Source organism: Scyliorhinus canicula, chromosome 13 (genome assembly GCF_902713615.1).
Source record: "Scyliorhinus canicula chromosome 13, sScyCan1.1, whole genome shotgun sequence".
NCBI classification, from domain to species: Eukaryota; Metazoa; Chordata; class Chondrichthyes; order Carcharhiniformes; family Scyliorhinidae; genus Scyliorhinus; species Scyliorhinus canicula.
Window position 1 is genome coordinate 100,904,722 of NC_052158.1, and position 24,437 is coordinate 100,929,158.

The 24,437-nt window shown below is 45.8% G+C and overlaps 1 protein-coding gene across 3 annotated transcripts in view; it reads right to left on the reverse strand.

Moving 5' to 3' along the window:
• LOC119976401 (WD repeat-containing protein 49-like) overlaps positions 1 to 24,437 on the reverse strand; it is an 88,911-nt gene that overhangs the window by 50,390 nt on the left and 14,084 nt on the right. For all 3 annotated transcript variants that reach the window (XM_038816921.1, XM_038816922.1, XM_038816923.1), the window contains exons 4-12: positions 23,801 to 23,977; positions 21,225 to 21,399; positions 15,019 to 15,186; positions 13,769 to 13,914; positions 13,238 to 13,471; positions 12,045 to 12,209; positions 4,512 to 4,627; positions 3,748 to 3,878; positions 2,173 to 2,271 (exon numbers count right to left, since the gene is read on the reverse strand). In XM_038816921.1, the coding sequence (XP_038672849.1) occupies positions 2,173 to 2,271; positions 3,748 to 3,878; positions 4,512 to 4,627; positions 12,045 to 12,209; positions 13,238 to 13,471; positions 13,769 to 13,914; positions 15,019 to 15,186; positions 21,225 to 21,399; positions 23,801 to 23,977 (1,411 nt within the window). The remainder of the gene's footprint in view (positions 1 to 2,172; positions 2,272 to 3,747; positions 3,879 to 4,511; positions 4,628 to 12,044; positions 12,210 to 13,237; positions 13,472 to 13,768; positions 13,915 to 15,018; positions 15,187 to 21,224; positions 21,400 to 23,800; positions 23,978 to 24,437) is intronic.

A 24,437-nucleotide genomic window follows, 5' to 3' on the forward strand; every position in this document is an offset into this window, starting at 1 on the left:
AATACCCAAAGACTGCCTGGAAAATGCCAATGAGGCTAAGAGTGGGACATTTACCAGGATCAGTGCAATCGGATGGGCAGAAAACATGGCTCACCTGCGGCAAAGCCACTGCCGCGGAAGACTTAAGAACAATCCTTTTCTAGGATTTAGTGTGTAAAAAAAAGGAATGTTATTTGACGTGATCTCTCATAGTGTGTTCAACAAGCTGAAAATATAGCTTGAATTTAATGCCCCCCCCCCCCCCAAATGGTATGTTGGTGGTGGGAGGGCCATGTGATCATGTGGGAGGGTGGGGAGAAGGTGAAGGGAGGTGTCCTGAGATGAGATCCTTTAAAACCAGATAGCTAGGATAACACTAGCATAGTTTTTCATAAGTTAGTTTATTAAGGATTGAGATTAATCATAGCATATATACCCAGTAATCATTATTAACCAATAAACATGTATTTTAGGACATAGCATTCAAACTTTTGCTACAAGCAGTGGTCACAATGCATGATGGGATTTAAGCTACCTAACTTCCCCATGTTTTTGAGACAAACAGGATTAGACAGAAATAGTATGGTCAACATTAACACAGTCAGCTCAGTGAACAGTTTTTAATCAATTTTTTAATCAGTTTTTAATCAATGCCCGGTAGCACGGTAGCATTGTGGTTAGCACAATCGCTTCACAGCTCCAGGGTCCCAGGTTCGATTCCGGCTTGGGTCACTGTCTGTGCGGAGTCTGCACATCCTCCCCGTGTGTGCGTGGGTTTCCTCCGGGTACTCCGGTTTCCTCCCACAGTCCAAAGATGTGCAAGTTAGGTGGATTGGACATGACAAATTGCCCTTAGTGTCCAAAATTGCCCTTAGTGTTGGGTGGGGTAACTGGGTTATGGGGATATGGTGCAGGTGTTAACCTTGGGTAGGGTGCTCTTTCCAGGAGCCGGTGCAGACTCGATGGGCCAAATGGCCTCCTTCTGCACTGTAAATTCTATGAATTCTATGATCCTGTCTTAGACAGTCCATGGTGTAAAAGGGAACCAACTTTAGCATCCTGCCCCTAAATGAACAATGAGGTGAGCAGTTCCAAGGATTGTAGCAAATCCAATTGAGGTAAGCTATTGCTTTTTGGAAAACTGTATAATTGGGGTGTCTGTACCAGTGTCAGGCAGAGTGATTTTGGCATTTATCCAGATATCTCTCTCGCCTCCGTGGACCAAGCTTGGAAAAAATAAAGCCTTAACCGGGGTTGATGTGTCTACAAGTCTCTGTCTTCAGCTGAGCTGTAAATAAGAGGGATGAACCCCACGTATAAACCAGCTCAATATTCAGTCCTTGGAAATGCTCCTTCAGAAGCGGCCCCGTCACCTCCCACCAATACGCAGTATTAACCCAGCAGAAGGCGCATCTCATCATGTCAGAAGCATAACAAGCAAATCTGTGCAGGGTTGCTTGTCGTCTCCGAGTGGGCGTCCCTCATTCAAAGGCGCTCAGTGCTTGATTGAGGAACCTGGCATCGGGAAAGGGGAGGGGTCTGGTTAAAGACCCCCGCCTCACCCGTTCTGCCAACACCCTCCTTACCGCCTCTCTCCCACCATCTCTCATCTGTTGGAATCCAGTGACAATTGTAGGCCTCAGTTGAGTGTTTTACCGACAGCAATCATCACCTTCCTGGAGGTGCTGCTGTTTAATAGAGCTGTCTGCCTCGGATTGTCTGTTAGCTCTTGGCGGGCGGGCTTCCACGCCTCAGATCCTTGATCCCAGGAGGGCCCACTGCTCCCCAGTTAACACAAAACATTGGACTGAGAAGCAGGAGTAGGCCACCCCGCCCTTTGAGCCTGCTCAATAAGATCATGGCTGACCTGGCTGTGATCTCAACTCCACTTTCCTATCTGCCCCCATAATCCTTGACACCCTTGTCCATCAAAGATCTCTCACTGCCTTCAATAAATTGAATGACCAGCATCCACTGCTTTTTAGGGAAGAGAATTCAGAGAAAGAAAATCTCATCACTGTCTGAAAGAGGAGGTCTCTTGTACTTAGGTTACAACTAAGACACAATATAAGTGTGATGCATTGGTCCTTCCCTCTCCAGCCAATGGGCAAGACTGCCATTGCTTCATTAAATCCATTCCACAGTGTCACTGGGGATAGAAATTGATTTATTGTTAAAATGATTTACGTTTACCTGATTTAGACTCCAGGGCTCTATTCAAACATGGATGAAATCTAGATGATGCTTTTTCTGAATTATTATTCCACACTACGATCTCCCCATCATAACTGCCTGTAGAAATCACATCGAGATATTCTGTATAGTTAATTAAATACTGATCCCTTCACAAAATATTGAACTGTGTTCTTCATAGGAAAAGTGAAACCAACCAAACATCAATTTAACTTTCAGCAGATCATACAAGGTGAGAGAAAGATAGGTTTTTTTGGCACCGTGGGAAGGAATTATGTGGAGGGGGGTTCAGATTTGATTATTGTAGCCAAATGTACGATGTTCCCTTACTAATTCAGTGTCCTTTGAGTATGATATGTTACCTGAAATGAAGGTTCAACATAGAAATACAAGAATGGGATAACACCATTAAGCCTCTCATGCTTCCCCACCCAAGCCCACAGCTCCACCCTATCCCCGTAACCCCAGGTAGGGGAGGCCTTGAGAGCAGGTGGGAGTGTGTAGGCTGGAGATCATGCCACTTGGGGGCCTTGTCCCACCACTGCTGGTATTCAACCAGTGGTGGGTGGGGGACTTGCCATCCAGGACCATCCAGTAAACCCTGTCACGTTTATCAGCAGTGTCCTTCATTCACATGCAATCTGAGCCAGATCAAGGGACCCGATATTGATAAAGCAGGGCTCACAGGAATCCAGCCCTCTGTCCTTGCTTCCGATCCCCCTTGCTCCTCTCACCAGCAATCGCCTCCCTATCGCTCCCATCACACTCCCATCCAACTGGGATCCATCGGCAGCCCTCAAAGTAGGCCGCTGGTACTGAAGAACTGCCAGCCTCTGATTAGCCAGCAGCTCTCAGGGGCAGTATTTCCCCTATGAGGAAGCATAAAGCAGGGCAGTGGGTAGCACTGTTGCTTCACAGCTCTAGGGTCCCAGGTTCAATTCCCGGATTGGGTCACTGTCTGTGCGGAGTCTGCACTTTCTCCATGGGTGTCTGCGTGGGTTTCCTCCGGGTGCTCCGGTTTCCTCCTACAAGTCCCGAAAGACGTGCTTGTTAGGTAATTTGGACATTCTGAATTCTCCATCTGTGTACCTGACCAGGTACTGGAATGTGGCGACAAGGGGCTTTTCACAGTAACTTCATTGTCATGTAATATAAGCCTACTTGTGATAATAAAGATTATTATTATTATTATTATTATTATTATTAATCGAACTGGAGACCCTGCGCTTCCCAGGAGGCTTCCTGGCGAAAAACATTCTCCAACTGGTGAACGGGGCCCCCATCACCTATATTAAATCCGGCTTATATGCTTTTACTGCACATTCCTGCTTACATATGCAAAAATACAAGAAAACCTAACTCATCTAATGAGAGAAATAAACATTTCTATTAGATTTGTAGTTGAAGACATGAAGGAAGAAATGACTTAATGCATGATAATTTACCAGATTTGATTCAAATAGAAACTCAAGTTATTTATTTCAAATTCCTAGTCTGTCTAATCCCACGAGTTGGAAGAGCTGAAAAATCAAGTTAAAGTTGTTTCTATGCATAAAACATAACGAAGCAGCAAACCTGACACAAGGGTTTGAGGTGGTAAGAATGCTGCACAAAGAATGTCACTTTGATGTTCTGCTTTCCCTTTCCATTCTGAGGGTTGAACAAAATATTCCGTCAGAGTATCCATTCTGAAGACAGTAATTATTCTGGAAGAAAAAAAATTGAAATATTTAATATGATAGAGCAAATCTACAAATTTCTAAGTTCACCAATTGAAGCTTTCTCAGCTGTCTAAGTTAGAGATGTCTCTAACAACAGTGGAATACCACCTGGCTATTAATTTATACAAGTGTGATATCTATGTCAAGCGTGAAACAACAATTCAACTTTGACACACGAACACACCCTGTCATCGTGTGATGTACCTAGGGATGCTCATGTTATTTCCCACATTCTCAATCCTGACCATACTACAGGACACCAATTGCAGGCTGCAGTCACAAAGGAAATTTGGAAGGGATGTTATCATGAGTTCTTCATTTGCACTTTCATAATGGCTAGGACAAATGAATGTTGGTAAATGTCTCGGGGCAGTGTTTGTTAAAACTGTAGTTGACAGACAGTGTCTTTCCTTCACGTAAATAAATAATCTCAGAAATCTAAGGAAGGCAACAAAGCTCACGGTACATAGTAAAAATAGTCCAGACTGGTACGTAACCTTGGCACAATGGACTGTGCTGTAAACCTTAAGCTAACAAGAAAAGAAGCAGGAAAAGTAGATTTGTTTATAAAAGATCACATAATATTTTGCTGATATTCACCTTTTGACTACAACATACCTTTCCCAGCCTAATATCAGAATACTCCTTTTTAATATCAAGATTTGGGAGATATCAGCTGCTTGGTCTCTTCCTGCATTCAATTTATGATGGCAATGGCCATTGAAATCCCAAATCTGTCAATATAAGGTACAACTTCAATGATTACAATCTCATGAATTGAATGTTTCGTACTCTATGAGTTTACCTGAATTTTGAAATAGCAGGACAAATATTCTTCTTTGAAATCACATTGATTACTTTTACATTAATTGGATTGAATGTTATACAATAATTCCTCACTTAATGATACGGTTGCATCCTTGAAAAGTAAACTTGAAATGAAACATTAGGCAAATCAGATTTTCCCACTAAAAGCAATGTAAAACCTGGAGTTAGGTTCTACTCATCAGAAAACAAAGTTTGACACTAAGTTGAAATACCGTACATTCATCAATTCCAATAATTACAAATGAAATAACTTGTTAAAAGAACATTAAATAACAAAATATAAAAGAAATATGCAACTCCCTCTTCTTACCTGCCGCCCGTTAACGCTCCTGTTTCCTGATCCACCCCCTTGCCAACTCTCCCACTTGCCAGTCTTCTTGTTCGCTCCCCAATCCTCCCACTGGTCAACTCTCCTGCTCATTGACCCTCACGCTCCCCGCCTCTTTTGCTCCCTCTCGCTTGCCGTTTCCTTCTCCCAAACATTCGCTGAGTGGCCACGAGAGAGTGGGAAGTGAACAAAGGAGCGAGAGGAGCTCCAAATGGGAGGGAAGTGGCCAGTGGGAGAGTGGCGGCCAGTGGGAGGGTCAGGGAGCAGGAAATTCAGGTAGCAGGATGGACAGCGAGTGGCAGTTCCAGCGAGTTGGGAGCTTGGGAAGCTGGAGGGTCAGCGAGGTGCAGGATCAGGGAGCAGGATGGGCAGCAAGTGGGAGGATCAGAAAACAAGAGGGTCAGGGAGCTGGAGGATTAGGGAGTGGGAGAGGCAGTGAGCAGGAGGGTAGGCTAGTGGGAGAGGCTGTGAGAGGGAAGGCAGCGAGCAGGAGAAGCCATTCCAAAATGGTCATTCGGTCATGTTATTTTGGTCTTGTGCAAAATTATGCGAAAAAGAAAATCCAGATCTAAGTGTGTATACCGGCTCCATTATATCCGTGACATTGAAGTGGAAGGACTTAAAGGGAACTTGCCCTGCAGCAAAACTTTAGTTAAAATTAAAATGAAAGATAAAAATTTTAAGTAAAACTAGAAAACGATGAAAATATACAGCAAGCCAAGTAGCAGCTGTAAAGAGAAAGGACAGGTTATGATATTTCAAGTTTGTTCCCTTTAATATAACTGAACATTCTGATTAAAAGTGCACACTAAAAATAAATAAAACTCACTCAATCTTTGTTGAAAGGTAACAACGACAACTTATATTGATATAATTCCGTTAACTATATAGATCATCTCAAAATGCTTTACGTAGAAATCAAGAAAGTGATTGTAAGCCATGGGAGAGTGATTAAGAGATAACTGAAGACCACTATAAAACATTTTGAGCAAGCTTAAAAAAGGACAGAATTGGAAGGAAGTTATGCAGCACTTGAGAACAGGCCACAAGTGACTGCAAGATTTGCCAAGAATGGTGGGATGCATGCAAAATGGAGACAAATGAGTGATTTAGTAAGTTAACAACAGCAGAACAGTCATGATGGATGGAGGGCCAGAGAAGATTGTTGGGACTTAGAGATTGTGTCCATGATGGAACTAGAGAAGATATTGGGCACATTATTCTGGCCATGCTGCGTCGGAAAAGCATCTCGCTGTGGTGTGTGGTAAACCACTGTTGCACCTATATTAGGTGATGTATGGTAGGACCTGTACTACAGGTACGACGGTAGACCCTGCCTGCTGGTTCCACCCAGTAGGCGGAGTATACATATGTGTGTCCTCCGTGCAGCAGCCATTTCGCCAGCTGCTGTGGGAGGCCACGCATCTTAGAGCAATAAAGCCTCAGTTGTATTCAACGCTTGTCTTTGTGCAATTGATTGTGCATCAATTTATTGCTCTAAGATTTTCAGAAGATGGGCCTCCGTACAAGCCGGATCGCCAGCAGCTGGATCCGCAATCAAGTGACGCCAAAAAGGACTTTCAGCGCTGGCTAGCTTGTTTCGAGGCGTACATCAACTCGGCGCCAAGCCCTGTTCCGGAGGCTCAGAAAATACAGACACTGTACTCGAGGTTGAGCTCCAACGTCTTTCCGCTGATCCAGGACGCGCAAAACTATGCCGAAGACATGACGCTACTTAAAGAAAATTACGCCCAGAAGACGAAGACGCTCTTCGCCAGGCACATGCTCGCCACTCGCTCTCAACTCCCTGGTGAGTCCATAAAAGACTTCTGGCGGGCCCTAATCCCACTAGTCCAGGACTGTGACTGTCAGGCCGCTACGGCCACTGAACATTCTAACCTCCTTATGCGGGACGCTTTTGTTACGGGGATTGGGTCGGACCTCATACGGGAGCGACTTTTAGAAGGGGCCACGTTCGATCTCACAGAGACAAAGAAGCTGTCGCTCTCTATGACAGTCGCCTCACGCAATATTCAGGCCTACACCCCCAGCCACGCGGCCCACCCCTCCTACGCATCGTGGACCCCGCAGACGGCCGCCCCACGGGGCCTTACCCAACCAATACGCCTGCGCCAAGTGCCAGCCAGCGAAACCCGGGGGTCCCCGATGTTACTTTTGTGGTCAGCAGAAACATCCCCGCCAACGCTGCCCGGCCCACGCTGCCCTTTGCAAGGCTTGCGGTAAGATGGGGCACTTCGCTGCGGTGTGCCAGGCCCGCGCAGTCTCCGCAATCACCCCCACCCCTCTCATTTAATGACAATGGCCGCCGCCATCTTCACCTCCCCGGACTACATGCGGCCAGTGGGCGCCGCCATCTTCCCCACCTCAGACAACGCGCGGCCAGTGGGCGCCGCCATCTTCTCCCCCTCAGACCAAGCGCGTCAAGTGGACGCCGCCATCTTTCCCTCCACGCAACACCTGCGGCCCATGGGCGCCGCCATCTTTTTCACTCCCGCCATGTGCGGCCCATGGCCATCGCCATTTTGTCCTCCCCAAGATCTACAGGCGCCGCCATCTTGTCTCCACCACGGCACATGGGCCCACCAGCATTCCAGGACCCGGGGCACCCCATCATCCGACACCAGCAATGACCAATCACGACTCGCCTCAGTGACCATCGATCAGTCTCGTCCACACAACCTGGCCACTGCATCGACCAGCATTAAGATCGACGGATACGTGACCTCATGCCTGCTGGACTCCGGGAGCACCGAAAGCTTCATCCACCTGGATACGGTAAGGCGCTGCTTCCTTGCATTACACCCTGCCAATCAAAGAATCTCCCTGGCCTCCGGATCCCATTCCGTGGTGATCCGGGGGTACTCTACGGTCACACTCACGGTCCAGGGCGTAGAATTCAGCGGCTTCCGCCTCTACATCCTCCCTACTCTCTGCGCTGCCCCACTACTCGGCTTGGACTTCCAGTGTAACCTCCAGAGTCTAACCCTGAAATTAGGCGGGCCCCTACCACCCCTTACTGTGTGCAGCCTCGCGACCCTAAAGGTCGATCCACCTTCCCTCTTCGTAAATCTAACCCCGGATTGCAAACCCGTCGCCAGATTTTATCAGGTCCGAGGTCCAGCGGCTGCTTCAGGAAGGAATCATCAACACCAGCACCTGCCCCTGGAGAGCCCGAGTGGTAGTAGTTAAAACAGGGGAGAACCACAGAATGGTTGTGGACTACAGCCAGACCATCAATCGGAACACGGAGCTCGACGCGTATCCCCTCCCATGCATATCTGATATGGTCAATCAGATTGCACAGCACCAGGTCTTCTCAACGGTAGACCTCAAATCCGCCTACCACCAGCTCCCCATCCATAAAGCGGACCGTCCATACACGGCCTTCAAGGCAGATGGTCACCTCTATCACTTCCTCGGGGTTCCCTTCGGCGTCACCAAAGGGAGATGGACCGAATGGTCGACCGGTACGGTTTGCGGGCCACCTTTCCGTACCTAGACAACGTCACCATCTGCGGCCATGATCAGCAGGACCGCGATGCCAACTTTGCCAAATTTCTCCACACCGCCACTCTCCTAAACCTCACCTACAACAAGGAGAAGTGCGTGTTCAGCACAAACCGCTTAGCCATCCTCGGCCATGTGGTCCAGAACGGAGTTCTGGGGACGGACCCCGACTGCATGCGCCCCCTCTTGGAGCTCTCCCTCCCCCACTGCCCCAAGGCCCTCAAACGCTGCCTGGGGTTCTTTTCATACTACGCCCAGTGGGTCCCAAACTATGCGGACAAGGCCCGCCCACTCATACAGTCCACCCAATTTCCCCTGACGACTGAGGCTCAACAGGCCTTCGCCGGTACCAAAGCCAATATCGCCAAGGACGGGATACAGGCAGTTGACGAGACGCTGCCCTTTCAAGTGGAAAGCAACGCATCAGACATTGCCCTAGTCGCCACCCTCAATCAGGCAGGCAGACCCGTGGCATTCTTTTCCCGCACCCTTAATGCCTCAGAAATTTGCCACTCATCCGTCGGAAAAGAGGTCCAAGCTATCGTTGAAGCTGTGCGGCATTGGAGGCATTACCTGGCCGGCAGGGGATTCACTCTCCTCACTGACCAACGGTCGGTATCCTTCATGTTCAGTAACACACAGCGGAGCAAGTTGAAGAATGATGAGATCTCGAGATGGAGGATCGAGCTCTCCACCTACAATTACGAGATTTTGCATCGCACCGGCAAGCTCAACGAGCCCCCAAACGTCCTATCCCGAGGTACATGTGCCAGCGCACAAGTAGACCAACTACGGGCACTGCATGACAGCCTTTGTCACCCGGGAGTCACACGGTTGTACCATTTTATAAAGGCCCGCAATCTGCCCTACTCCGTCGAGGAAGTACAGACAATCACCAGGGACTGCCAGGTCTGTGTGGAGTGCAAGCCGCACTTCTACCAGCCGAACCGTGCGCGCTTGGTCCGGCTGGTAAGGGCTGGTTTAGCACAGTGGGCTAAACAGCTGACTTGTAATGCATAACAATGCCAGCAGCGCAGGTTCAATTCCTGTACCAGCCTCCCCGAACAGGCGCAGGAATGTGGCGACTAGGGTCTTTTCACAGTAGCTTCATTGAAGCCTACTTGTGACAATAAGCGATTATTATTATTATTATTATGGTGAAGGCCTCCTGCCCTTTTGAGTGCCTCAGTGTGGATTTCAAAGGGCCCCTCCTCTGCACTGACCGTAACACGTATTTCCTCAGTGTGGTCGATGAATACTCCAGATTCCCCTTCGCCATCCCATGCCCCGACATGACGTCTGCCACCGTCATCAAAGCCCTCAACACAATCTACGCTCTGTTCGGATTCCCCGCCTACATCCACAGTGATAGGGGATCCTCATTCATGAATGATGAGCTGCGTCAGTTCCTGCTCAGCAGGGGTATCGCCTCCAGCAGGACGACCAGCTATAACCCCCGGGGAAACGGGCAGGTGGAGAGGGAGAACGGGACGGTATGAAGGGCCATCCAACTGGCCCTACCGTCCAGGAACCTCCCGGCCTCCTGCTGGCAGGAGGTCCTCCCTGATGCACTACACTCCATTCGGTCACTACTCTGCACCACTACTAACACACCCCATGAACGTCTCTTTGCCTTCCCCAGAAAGTCCACATCCGGGGTGTCGCTCCCGACTTGGCTCGCAGCTCCAGGACCCGTCCTTCTCCGTAGGCACGTCCGACTCCACAAGGTGGACCTGTTGGTGGAGAGGGTGCAGTTGCTCCATGCGAACCCCCAGTATGCCTATGTGGCGTACCCCGACGGCCGCCAGGATACTGTCTCCCTCAGGGACCTGACACCAGCAGGTTCCCCACACACACACCTCTCTGGCCCGGTGCCACCCTCCCCTCCCCCGGCGTTCTCAGCAGCAACCCCCCCAGGACCATCTGTCCTCCCCCTACCCACGCCCAAGGATGAAGAGGATTTCAGCATGCTTCCGGAGTCACCGAAGATCAGACCAGCATCGGCATCGCCGCCACCACTGCGTCGCTTCCAACAGCACATCAAGGCCCCGGGCCAGTTAAATCTGTAACTGGTCCACTGGACTTCAAAAGATATTTTTGTTTCTCACAAAAATTGTATATGTAAAATTCATTTGTTGTATATAATTCTCCACCACCCCTGCCGGACTCAATTTTAACAGGAGGTGAATGAGGTAAACCACTGTTGAACTTATATTAGGTGATGTATGGTAGGACCTGTACTACAGGTAAGACGGTAGTCCCTGCCTGCTGGCTCCGCCCAGTAGGCGGTGTATAAATACGTGTGTCCTCCGTGCAGCAGCCATTTCGTCAGCTGCTGTGGGAGGCCACACATCTTAGAGCAATAAAGCCTCAGTTGTATTCAACTCTCGTCTTTGTGCAATTGATCGTGCATCATGGCGTGACGTGGCCGGTGAAAGCCGGGAGACCTCACTCCCAGGATCCACCCAGCACGCAATGCCTCGCGAGATTCAACACAATCTCGCGAGACATTGCAAGAGGAATCCCTCCTATATTGGGCGGAACAGTTTTTGTCAAATTTTCATTTTAAGGGCAGCATGGTGGCGCAGTGGTTAGCGCTGCTGTCTCACAGCTCCGAGGTCCCAGGTTTGATCCCAGCTCTGAGTCACTGCCCGTGTGGAGTTTACACATTGTCCCTGTGATTGTGTGGGTTTCGCCCTCACAACCCAAAGATGTTCAGGTTAGGTGGATCGGTCATGTTAAATTTCCCCTTATTTGGAAAAAAATAATTGAGTACTCTAAATTTATTGGAAAAAAAATCTGCATATTAGAGCGAGGCAGTAAATACTACCAAGGTACCCTGGTAGCACTGACAGCTGGCACTGGCACTGCCATGGTATGAGGTTGGCACTGTCAAGGTGTCAAGCTGGCATTTGTGCACGATTGGGCAGGGATTGCCGATGGGGGGGTGCAGGGGACCCTCTCATGTTGCGTTTGGGCTGGCGGAAGGTCGGAAATATTTTTTGTGCCATTATTTAAAAATGGCATCCCGATCTCTCGCTCCAATGGGTTCTGGTGAGCAGAGCTCCCCTTTGTAAAAAAACGGGGCTATGTGAGGCATCGGCCATGTGTTCCCCATTTAGGCCCCTTGTTCAATGTGAGTAGTGTTGAATAGCCATGTGTTTCTCAACACTGCGAGTGCCTAGAATCAGGCGGCCAAACGCATACACTCGGGTACTTTGATTCCTTTTGGTAAGATTGCGCCAATTGTTCAGTAAACTAATCTGCTCTGCTTACAAGTGCTATTCCTAAAGTTAAGTAGGTAGATTGTTTATTGCAGCTATCGTTTTATTGCTTACCCTGCTATTTGATCATTAGATTACATGCCATCCCTCACCAAATGAAAGTTGTTATATTGCATCTTTACATGATTGATCAATATAACCTCATACTATAGAAATACTAAGTTAAAAGTGAATACACCTTACCTTCACGGTTCCATCAACACTTGCAGTGAAAAATCTGGTCTCAGCTTCATCTAGTGCCATTGTAGTAATCTCAGAATTGCCATGACACTCAGGAAATTGCTTTATTTTTTGACCAGTCGCAATCATCCAGACTGTAACAGTAGATCCAATATCTGAACTGATAACCTGTAAATGTTTGACATATATTATTCACATTACTTTTTCAAACAAGCTGCCAGTTGAAGGTCCATAGCCCAAAGTACAAGATACCATCTCAGTTAAATGGGATTAAAGTGAAGACAAGCTCGCCAGGCGTAGTGTGGCTGATAGAAACCGGCAGACCCCGACACATAATACCTTGCGAGATCTAATGCGACGTCACAAGACGTTGCAATGTAAATACCACCTATTGTCGGGGAGGGGATCACGTTTTGGCAAATCTGCATAGTAAAGCAAGACAGCTAGTATCACTTTAATGTGCAGTTTCCGAAGGTACTCAAGCAATGGGATCTATTCCCTTGGCCTTGGAGATCTCGGGTGAGCGCTGTTGAGCCCTGGTCTCCACAAATGGAATCCAGGTGGAACGGCACTCTTGGGAGTCTCACAGGGGATCAGAGGCCCCCAGGTGCAGGGTGGTACCCTGGCACTGCTGGTGCCACCTGGATACCCTGGCACTGCCAGTCTGGCACCCTGGCAGTGCTGCCTGGGTGCCTTTCTGGCACTGCCAAAGTGGCATTCTTTTCATGGTGGTGATTGGGCTGGGGGTGTCCTGTGCAGGTATTGGGGAGGGGTGTGGTTGGGCACCTTCCTATAGTGCGTTGGGGCTTGGGGGGTGTTCAGGGGTTGCTCAAGGGCTCCAGAGATTGGGACGCCAGTTCCACTGAGTAGTTCCAGTGAGCAGAGCCCTATTGAACCTGAGTGCTGTTTAATAGTGTTATGTTTTGCTGCCCTGTGAGCGTCAGGAAACACGTGGCTAAACGCTCTCACTGAGGGACTTTGTTCCCATTTAGTTAAATCGTGCCCTATATCTGTGTATGTTGTGTTCGATCTTAGTCAGAGTTTAAAGTTGTTAGTAATCACAGAAAAAGCTTTCACAAAGTAAGTTTGGCCTTGAAGTTAATTTAAGTGTACGGTCTTGTTTACAGAAGTATCTTGCACAATTGGTACCTGAAACATTATCAAAGTAATATCGTTTGGTTCCTACTTTCACCCACCTGTTTGAAGAGAGAGTTATAAAGCACACAGGTAACTGGCTTTTCGTGACTTTTCACAAATTTGCCAGTCTCTTGCTTCATCTCCAACAACGTCACCTGATTGTTGAAAGTGGTGAAGAGATGGCCATGGGGCTCATTGAAATACAGAATTGTTTGGAATTCCAGGCACTTTGGATATATCCCAGCAAGCCGCTGGACACAAAGCTGATGGTGCATGTCCCAAATTCGTAAAACCTAGAACTCAAACAGTTATTCCAACCAATGCACAAAATTCACAACTGACAATGTTTAGCCTATGTTTGAACTGAACGAATAGCGTGAGCACAAGCATCTGTCACTAACTCACTAACATTCTGGTTCGTATCACTACACTCTGGTTTTACTCTTGCTTTCAAGACTGTATAGATTTCTATTTTAATATTTAAAACTATTAGAATAGAGGCAATTTCGGAAGATTTTTATGTAAACCTGTGAAGCAGCCAGCACATACAAGTGTACTCACAAGTTAAATGAAAAGCAAATTACTCTCACCTTATCCTTTGAAAAACTGAGGAGCTGTCTTCGTGTAAGGTTAAACTGAACTGCTATTACACTAGCTAGATGACCTCGTAATACCCCACTGGGTTTAGACATGTAAGGATTCCATAAGTAGATTTGATGATCTACCGCTGCAGAAGCTATTGGAAAAAATGTTCTGATCATAAGAACTAAGGTCTATAATGCCACAGAGTAAATCCCATTAGTGATTATTAATACTGCCTCGTAAAACATACCAGTGAAAATTTAAAGGACAAGCTCATGAAGAGGTCCTTAGTCAACTGGGTTTATTTGTTTACAATCTCAAGACAATTTGTAAATCACAAAATAAATCACGGTGTCACTTGCAGTTATGATTTTACATCTCATTATATGTAAATGGATACATAAGTCTGAACATGACTTTTTCTGAAAAACATCACATTTAATTTTTGAAAATAATAATGATCCAATTTAAAAATGAGTACTTCAACCAATAGCTTTCCCTTCGTCCAGTCAGTTACTCAAATCTGCAGCTTCAAAAACCATAACCAAGGAGCCATTCATCACATAAAAGCGAGTGCCAGCAAGTGAGAACATTACAGCTAAACCCTAACTCTCAAGAGCGTTTTTGAGCAGAGATCACCAGACAATAATCAGGACCAGAAATTCTGGAAGATTCCACCCCTATTTCTCTATCCAGGGCTGTGAATAATCCCTTGGCAAAGATTCCGGACAAAGATTAGAAATTCACCCTCAAGACCCACATCCCAGTAATCCACACTGGGACTACTATGATGATACAGCATAGAGGAGTCTGAGTTAATGGAATGTTTTTGAAGCAATGTAAATTTGGTCTTCAAAAAAACCCCGCAGAACTGAAGAAATTGTTAAAACTTTTAATGAAGTTTGATATAAAAATGTGTCCAATAAATATTAACAATCCATTTAGATATCGTAAAATAACAGTTCATGTTGTTCCCAGAACTCTATCAATGTGGCTCCAAAATAGAACATTGCAAGTTGTTGACAACAGTCGAGGGATAATTAGAAGTTTTATTTTCCTCCTCAGACAGACCACAGGTTCGTCTCTCAAACTAACATTTCTTCAATGCAGCCTCAGGGCAGGAATTCAGCATGTTGGGTGAGACAAGTGTGAACTTATATTGGCACAACTGCTCACATACTTTGTATCAGGTCACACATTATATGTGACATTTATGTGTGGACAGTTTTGAGGACAACAAATACTTGAGTTCACTTACCAATTAAGTTGAGTCCAGGATGGTAATCAAATGCATTAACACCTTCATTAACATGGAAACAAGTGGTTTTCATTGGGTCTGTTCCTTTTTCTTTCCAGCCCAAGACTAATGTGTTCACGTTAGTTGTAGCACAGGAAATGAATGCTTCCAAATTGGGACAGTAACTCACTGGAGGAAGAAAGCAGTGGAGATATAATTTCATATTCATTAACAGGAGGGTCCAAATCTTACAGTTGGATAAAACAAGATGATAACAGCTACTGTATCTCCCAAAATAATGGACATTTACTTGTTCTCTTACGGGCAGTAGGGGAAACATTCATTTTCTCGAGATGAAGATAGACCAAAAAGGGGAGGACAATTTTTACGATGCCCTGGGATTTTCAGAGCTTCGTAGGAGGTAAGGGATTTGGAGGAGGGAGGGGGAGGTGCAGGAATGAGTGGTGCTGGAGTATGGTCTGCTATACTATTCATATGAGGTGGGAAGTTTTATTTTATTCATTCATGGGATGTGAGCGTCACTGGCTAGGCCAACATTTATTTCCCTCCCTAATTGATCTTAAGGAAGTGATGGTGAGTTGTCTTCTTGAATGGCTGCAGTCTAATGTGTTGGTACACCAAAAGTGGTGTTAAGATAGATAATTCAGGGTTCTTCACCCAATGAGAGTGCAGGAATGGTAATATAGTTCCAAGTCAGGATGTTGTGTGACTTGGGAGGGGAACTTGCAGGTAGTGGTGTTCCCATGCATCTGCTGCACTTGTTCTTCTATGGGATCGAAGTGGTGGATTTGGAAGGTGCTGTCAAAGGATCCTTGGTGAGTTGCTGCAGTGCATCTTGTACATGGTACGTACTGCTGCAACTGTGGTGGACACAGTGAATGTTTAATTAAGGTGGTTCATGAGGTGCCAATCAAGCAGTGTTTGATCGAACTTGGTGTGCGCTGTTATTGTTGTGCTCATCCAGGAAGTGGAGTGTATTCTGTCGCACCCTTGACTTGTGCCTTGTAGATGGTATATAGGCTTTGGGGAGTCAGGAAGTGACATATTCCCAGGCTCTGACATGCTCTTATCAACACAGTATTTATATTTCTGGTCCACTTAGGTTTATGGTCAGTGACAAACTCCAGGATGTTGATGATAGGAGAATTCAGTCATGGTATTCCCACTGGATGTCAAGGGAAAATGGTTACATTCTCTTTTGCTGGAGATGGTCATCGCCTCGCCTCGTGTGACATAAATGTTACATGGCATTTATTTGCCTAAGCCTGAATGTTGTCCCGGTCTTGCTGTGCGTGGTGGGCATGGACAGCTTCAATATCTGAGGCACTGTGAATAGTAATGAACATTGTGCAATCATCAGCGCACATCCAACTTCTGGCCTTGTGATGAGGCAGCTGAAGATGAATGAACCAAAAGTATCCTGAGGAACTCATGCAGTGATGTCCCAGGATTTGTTGATTTGCTTCCAACAACCATCTTCCTTTGTGTTAGGTATTACCCCAACCAATGGTAAATTTCTCCAGATTGCCTGAGAGTGTGATGGAAGTAGGGTCAACAGAGCCTTTCAAAAATAAATTGTATCATTATCTGAAAAGGAAGCAAAATACTGGGCTATGGCAAAAAGGCAGGGAGTGCCACTTGGTGAATTGCTCCTCCAGAGGGTCAGCACAGACATGGCAGGCGGAATGGCCTCCTTCTGTGCTGTAACCACTGTATGATTTCTCAGTGACTTCAATTTTCAAAAGACATCTTGATTCCACATTCGGTCAAATGCTACATTGATATCAAGGGCAGTCACTCACACTCAACTCTTTTTTCCATGTTTGGACTAAGGCTATTATGTATTGAGGTTGGAGCCAAGTGGCCCTGACAGAATCCAAATTAAGCACTGGTGAGCAGGTTTTTGCTGAGTAAATAATGCACTGTCATTTACACTTTTCAATACTTTGCTGATGATTGAGAGGAGACTGAAGGGATGGTAATTTACTGGATTGAATGTTCCCAACATTTTGTGGCAGTACATATCTGGGTGATTTTCTACATTTTCAGACCAATGCCGGTGCTCTGGGTATACTGTAACAGCTTGGTTAGGGACACAATTAGCACAAGTTTTCAATACTACAGCAATGATGTTGTCAAGGCTCATAGCCTTTTCTGTATCCAGCGCCTTCAGTTATTTCTTGATAGCGCATGATTGAGGGGATGCACAAAATCGATTAGTTGACTGTTGCATGGAATATTGGATTTTGAATGATAAAGTTGGTTTGGAATGTTTGTTTTGGAGTGGCTTTTATTTCGGTACTGTGGCCAAGATGAGATTATGATGGACACCGACTGAGTGGAGGTAAAATGTTCGACTGTTGTTTAATGGTAAATTTAGACAATTTTTACTGGGAAAGCATTTGGATGAGCCAATGACCCCACCAGAAGGAACCTTGGTGGATGGAGCCTCCAACTGAGAGCACTTCTCCCCCTCCACCTCCTCCATCTTTGAGCAGCTTGTGCTTCTCTGCGTATCCTCTTTCCTTGTTCTCTCTGTCATGCTGCCAGCAAAGAATGACTAGATATGAATAAGGAATGAGAAATTAGAGTATGAGAGAAAGCTAGCCAGAATGATTAAAACAGATACTAAAAGTTTTGACAGGTATTTTAAAAGAAAAAGAGTAATTAAAATGAGCATTGGTCCTCAAGAGATTCAGTGTGAGGAATTAATATGAGAAACAAAGAAATGGCCACCACTTGCAGGTTCCCCTCCAAGTCACCCACCATCCTGACTTGGAACTATATCACCTTCACTGTTTCTTCACTGTCACTTGGACAAAATCCTGGAACTCCCTTCCTGACAGCACCGTGGGGGTTCCTACAGCTGCAGCGGTTCAAGTAGGCAGCTTGCCACTACCTTCTCAAGGGCAACATGGGATGGACAATAAATGCTGGCCTAGCCAGTGAGACTCACATCCTGTGAAACAGTTTTTGAAAAATTCCAAATTCTAACCATCTACTTTGTCAGAAAGGTTTCCTCATATCTATCAGTATCTACTCTGCCAAAACCCCTCATGATTTTGAATACCTCTTCTCCTCCCAAACATTCAGTTCCCGAACAAAAAACAGGCCAACTTCTTCAATCTCTCTACGTAACTGAAGTTCCTCATCCCTGGAACCATTCTTGTGAATCCATTCTGCGCCCTCTCTTGTGCCTTAACATTCTTCCAAAAGTGTGGTGCCCATTATTGGATGCAACACTCCAGTTGAGGCTAAACCAATGTTTTATCCAGTTTAACATAACTTCCTTGCTTTTGTACCCTATTCCCCCATTGAAAATCTTCAGAATGCCATATGTCTTTATTAACCTGTCTTGCCACCCTCGACAATTGATGTACCCGTATACCCAGGTTCCTCTGCTCCAGCACCCCTTTTAGAATTGTAGCCTTTATTTTATTTTAAAATTAAGCTGTTTTCTCTTTAACATAGAAAATAGGAGCAGGAGTAGGCCATTCGGCCTTTCTAGCCTGCTCCACCATTCATTATGCTTGTGACTCTTTATCCAACTCAATAGACTGTTCCTGCCTTCCCCCGTATCCTAACTCCTTCTTGAAAACATTCAAGGTTTTGGTCTAAACTACTTTCTGTGGTAAGCAATTTCAGGGGCTTACCATTCTCTGGGTGAAGAAATTTCTCATCCCTGTCCTAAATGGTCTACCCCATATCCTCAGTCTGTGACCCCTGGTTTTGGACTCCCCCATCAGGAACATTCATTCTGCATCTACCCTGTCTAGTCCTGTTAGAATTGTATAGGTTTCTATGGGATCCTCCTAATTCTTCTGAGCTCCAGCAAACACAATCCTAACTGACTCAGTCTTCACTCATACATCAGTCCTGCCATCCCACAAATTAGTCAGGTAAACGTTTGCTACGCAACCCCCCCCCCCCCCCCCCCTCTACAGCAAGATCATCCTTCCTCAGATAAGGAGGCAAAAACTGCACACAATATTCCAGATGTGGTCTCACCTGTATAATAGACATCATTTGTGTACAAGTGAGTTTTTAAAGTGTAATAACTTTTAAAGCTTTTAGATATTAAAAAGTATTTAATTTATGAAGACACGGACCAGTTTAGGATTAAATAAGTAAATGGTTCTGTATATTTTTTTAAAATCATTTTCAGTTATTTAAAATTAGACTACTCACATAGACCGCGGTAGGCTATTGCAGAAAATACAGAGGCATGGGATTCAGGGTGATTTAACAGTTTGGATCAAAATTGGCTAGCTGATAGAAGACAAAGAGTGGTGGTAGATGGGAAATGCTCTGACTGGTGTCCAGTGACTAGTGGTGTGCCACAAGGATCTGTTTTGGGGCCGTTGCTGTTTGTCATTTTTATAAATGACCTGGAGGAGGGCGTAGAAGGATGGGTGAGTAAATTTGCAGATGACACTAAAGTCGGTGGAGTTGTGGACAGTGCAGAAGGATGTTACAAGTTACAGAGGGACATAGATAAGCTGCAGAGCTGGGCTGACAGGTGGCAAATGGAGTTTAATGCAGAAAAGTGTGAGGTGATTCATTTTGGTAGGAATAACAGGAAGGCAGAGTACTGGGCTAATGGTAAGATTCTTGGTAGTGTGGACGAGCAGAGAGATCTCGGTGTCCATGTCCATAGATCCCTGAAAGTTGCCACCCAGGTTGAGAGGGTTGTTAAGAAGGTGTACGGTGTGTTAGCTTTTATTGGTAGAGGAATTGAGTTTCGGAGCCATGAGGTCATGTTGCAGTTGTACAAAACTCTGGTGCGGCCGCATTTGGAGTATTGTGTGCAGTTCTGGTCGCCACATTATAGGAAGGATGTGGAAGCATTGGAAAGGGTACAGAGGAGATTTACAAGAATGTTGCCTAGTATGGAGGGAAGATCATATGAGGAAAGGCTGAAGGACTTGAGGCTGTTTTCATTAGAGAGAAGAAGGTTAAGACGGGACTTAATTGAGGCATACAAGATGAACAGAGGATTAAATAGGGTGGACATTGAGAGCCTTTTTCCTCAGATGGTGATGTCCAGCACGAGGGGACATAGCTTTAAATTGAGGGGAGATAGATACAGGACAGATGTCAGAGGCAGGTTCTTTACTCAGAGAGTAGTAAGGGCGTGGAATGCCCTGCATGCAACAGTAGTGGACTCGCCAACACTAAGCGCATTCAAATGGTCATTGGATAGGCATATGGACGATAAGAGAATAGTGTAGATGGGCTTTAGAGGGGTTTCACAGGACGGTGCAACATCGTGGGCCAAAGGGCCTGTACTGCGCTGTAATGTTCTATGTTCTATACTCACATACTCACAAAAAATACTCTTTTGTGATAAATCCATTTTCAACTGTTTTAATAAGGTTGCCACTCTATAATATATTAAGAAATTTTTTCAATCAAGGGGAAAGAATGAAGAGTGAATTGAAAAAGCTGCTTGATTGTGCTAGTTCGTGAAAGATTTTGGGCACGATTTAACAGAAATGAAACAGAGTTCTGTGTCGGGCACATTTAGCCGGGTGTTTTCCGACGCTGGCAGTGCCTAGAACAACTCCACTAATAAACAGGACTCTGCTCCATTCTTGGGCCTTGGTGAGGATCCAGTGCAGGAAGAGATTGCTAATCTCTAGACCCCCCTCCCTCCCCCCCCCAACGCAGCCTCCGGATGCCCCCAACTGACCAATAAGGTGGTTATCGAGCCTCCACCTCATAAGGGGAGGGCACCCCCAGGCCCAATCCCTGGCACAGGCAGGTTGCTAATTAGGCATCTTGACACTCACTGCCAGCCTGGCAGAACCACATGGGCACCCAGCCACCTGCTCGGGGTCTCCAAGGCGAGGCCGTTATCCCAGGCGCTGGGTAGATCCGGCGTAGACATATTCAAGTGAGACTAACTACTCATTTAAATATGCAAATCTGATTCCTGACCTCAATGGGCGTGATCCAGATCGTGATGCCTCACAAGATCTCATTAGATCGCCTGAGGCATGACTAGGCCCGTAAATCTTGCGAGAAGCCTCTTGTAAGATTTACAGGCTTCAACATCCAGAGTCGGGCGCGGCGAGGCCAATAGATCACACCCTTAATGTTTGTGTTGGTGCAAATTTTTACGTAAGAATTTGAACCAAATCTAGTTTGGAAAACTAGTGAATTTTAGCCTGGATTACCAAAACTGAAACTCTACCCCTATATACCTTGTCTGACCCATTCTTTATTGTGGCCTTTGTGTTGCAAAGTGAAGCAGCACTTGTGATTTCCTTTAACCAGCTCTTGCCAAGTGATAGATACGTTTGTCTCTTGCTCATCTGTTGAACTGGTTGGTCTTTCAAAAAGTGAAATTAAAGCAGTCGTAAAGCAAATAGCATTGACCTGCAAGAAAATAAAAATGCACAATATTTGACTGGTGAAAGCTGCAATATTTGGCATGGAGAAATCAACAATCAGCGGAGAGGTATCAGTGAAGGTTCGCGCACACAATGGCTTGCTAGAAATCTCCCTGAAGTTTAGATAAAGCTCAGTGAAACAAAACTGACAAAAATAAAAATGATTCTTATATATCTCCACACTGATAAACTAAATGTATCACGATAAATAAAGAATGCTTTTTATTCCACTCAGGATGAACATTTTCAGAACTTACCTCACCTAATTGTTGGCAGTTCATTTGGACTTTTTCACAAATGCATTAAATTAGGTATTGCTTTAGTGGGTGTAATACATTTGGACACATGTAATGCAGTGATTTGAGAGGGTAACTTCCAATACCAATACAGGGTAGCAAACCTTGTCTATACAGCAAAGTTTACGTCAATTTGTCACCAAGTTAAATGGAGCTTTGTGCTACATGGAAGCGTGCACCCAAGAAAGAATCCTGTTCCCTGGTACCTAAAGGCTGGCTACATTCTGACATTAATAAAGGTGAGAAGACAACCGACTCTTAAATAACACTGAAAGGATGACAAATGAAACATAAAAAATTCCAAGTGACTATTTGGACATTCTAAAGATTCTGTAATATTTACTTTGCACCAATTGTATAATGACAGGTGATGCAAAGCCAACAAATTGTTAGCTAACAAACTACTTCAGGAAGTTGCATTGGCCTAGGTTTTAATTTGAAAGCCTTTTTCGAGAGTTATACAACACATTTTATATTGACATGGAGTTGAAAATAACTAAACAGGGATTTATTCATTAAAAAAATTAGTATGCCTTGGAAATAGTTGAATGTCATTCAGGCAATAAGTTGATGAACACAAATCGGGAGAGAATTAACTTGAGAAAGGATAATATTAGGAGAACAAAGATAATTAAATTGTAATGGTAAAATGGCAAAGAGCAATGCCCACTTTCCACTCCAGGTACTGCCTTCCCACTGCTATTACCTAAGAGGTAGTGCAGGTTGGCAACATTGGTATATCCTGCATTATTCTGTGCTGAGGCACATGAAGGGCAACTCCACACATCAGCATAAAAATGCAGTTAAAATCTATAGACGGGATTCTCCCCCAACCGTCGGAGCAGGCTGTACCGACGCCGAAGAGTGGCGTGAACCACTCCGGCGCAGGCCGCCCGTAAGGTGCGGAATCCTCCGCACCTTCAGGGACTAGGCTGGCGCCGGCAGGGTTGGCGCCGCGCCAACCCGTGCCGAAGGGCCTCCGCCAACCATCGCGAGTTGGCGCATCCGCGGGAGCGCCAGAATGTCCTGGCGTCATTCCAGCGCATGCGCAGGGGGGGGTTCTTCTCCACACCGACCATGGCGGACCGTTACACCGGCTGGCGTGGAGGGAAAGAGTGCCCCCACGGCACAGGCCCACCCATGGATCGGTGGGCCCCGATCGCGGGTCAGGCCACCATGGGCCCCCCCCTCCCCCCCAGGGCCAGATCTCCACCCGTACCCCCCCTGAGGACTCCGCAGGCCGCCCGCAGAGTCATGTCCCGCCGGTACGGACCTGGTGTAATTCACGCCGGCGGGACAGGCCGAAAAAGGGCGGCCACTTGGCCCATCGCGGGGCGGAGAATCGCCAGGGGGCAACGACCCCCGACCAGCACGACACGATTCCCGCCCCCACCGACGAACCGGCGTGGAGAATCCGGAAGCCGGCGGCGGTACGGGATTCATGCCGGGCCCCCGGCAGGGAGTCAGAGAATCCCACCCACTATCTTTATGGAGAGATTGCTGTAATGTGTTGTTTGCCAACATTATATAATGAGTGGTTGAGAAGACCATCCGGACGCGTTAAGGCTATTTATTCTCAAGGTTGTGTCACAACACATGCCAAAATTCAGTTTTTCCTCAAATGTTTTGAAATGAACTTCTAGATGTACTAAAACCTCTCCACCTTGGTGATACAAACAAATTGCATTTATGCTGAAAAGCTGAAGCAGAGAGAGAGGGCTGCAGAAATGGTGGGCAGATCGGAGTTATCGCTGGAGCTGAAGACACAAAAACTAATAAACAGCAGAAAACAAATATACCGAAGGGTTATATAGGAATAGAGATAGGACTTCCATTTGCGCTCATGTGAGAAGAGCCTGAAATGTAATATTACTTAGTGGAACTATTGCTGATTTTTGTATTGGTTGATTTATGTTGGAATATTTATTTTGGATTAATGAAATTAAATCGGAAGTAAACTGGGTCCCACAATGAGCCAATCACAACAATTAAGGTAGACATTTTCACACAATATTGAATAATAGTAAATTAAATTTATTACAATTTAAATAATCCAAACCCCTGGAATAATTTTTGATTAGCACAAATTACCTCCCCACAAACGTCACCAAAGGTGAGAACTGCTTCATTTCCATCGTCTGGGTTATACCAATAGTGCATACAAATCAGAGTGTTGCATATCGCATGAAGTTTGTACTGACAGGAAAATTCTTCTTTGGAATTAAGGTCATAAAAGCAAATCTCCTTACTGGTAAATGCAACTGCTACCTTAAAAAAGAAAATAGAAAATTAATTTTATTTACAGCATGTCACAAGAGTTTCAAAATTTAGCGAACATCATTGAACAGTCATGGACTGCAGCAGTTCAAGAATGTGGCTCACCACCTCCTTCTCTGGGGCAATTAGGTATGGTCAACCAAAGTGCTGGTCTAGCCAGCAATACCCACGGCCCGTTAAAGAATTTTAAAAATAGCAATTATGTTACAACTGGAACTTCAAATTAATGCAATTTTGAAATTATGTTTTTCTTTAAGCAAACATGGCAACCAACTGCACACAGTCAAGATCCGCAAACAGCAAATCAGATGAGATGAATGCTGACCAGGAAATCAGGGGCATGATTTTACCACAACCTCCCTACCACACACCGGTGTGTTTGAAGGCGTGAAGGCTCTTAAAATGCAGTGCGTGGTTTGACCACAGCCTTTTTCAGTAAGGGTCCGGAGGG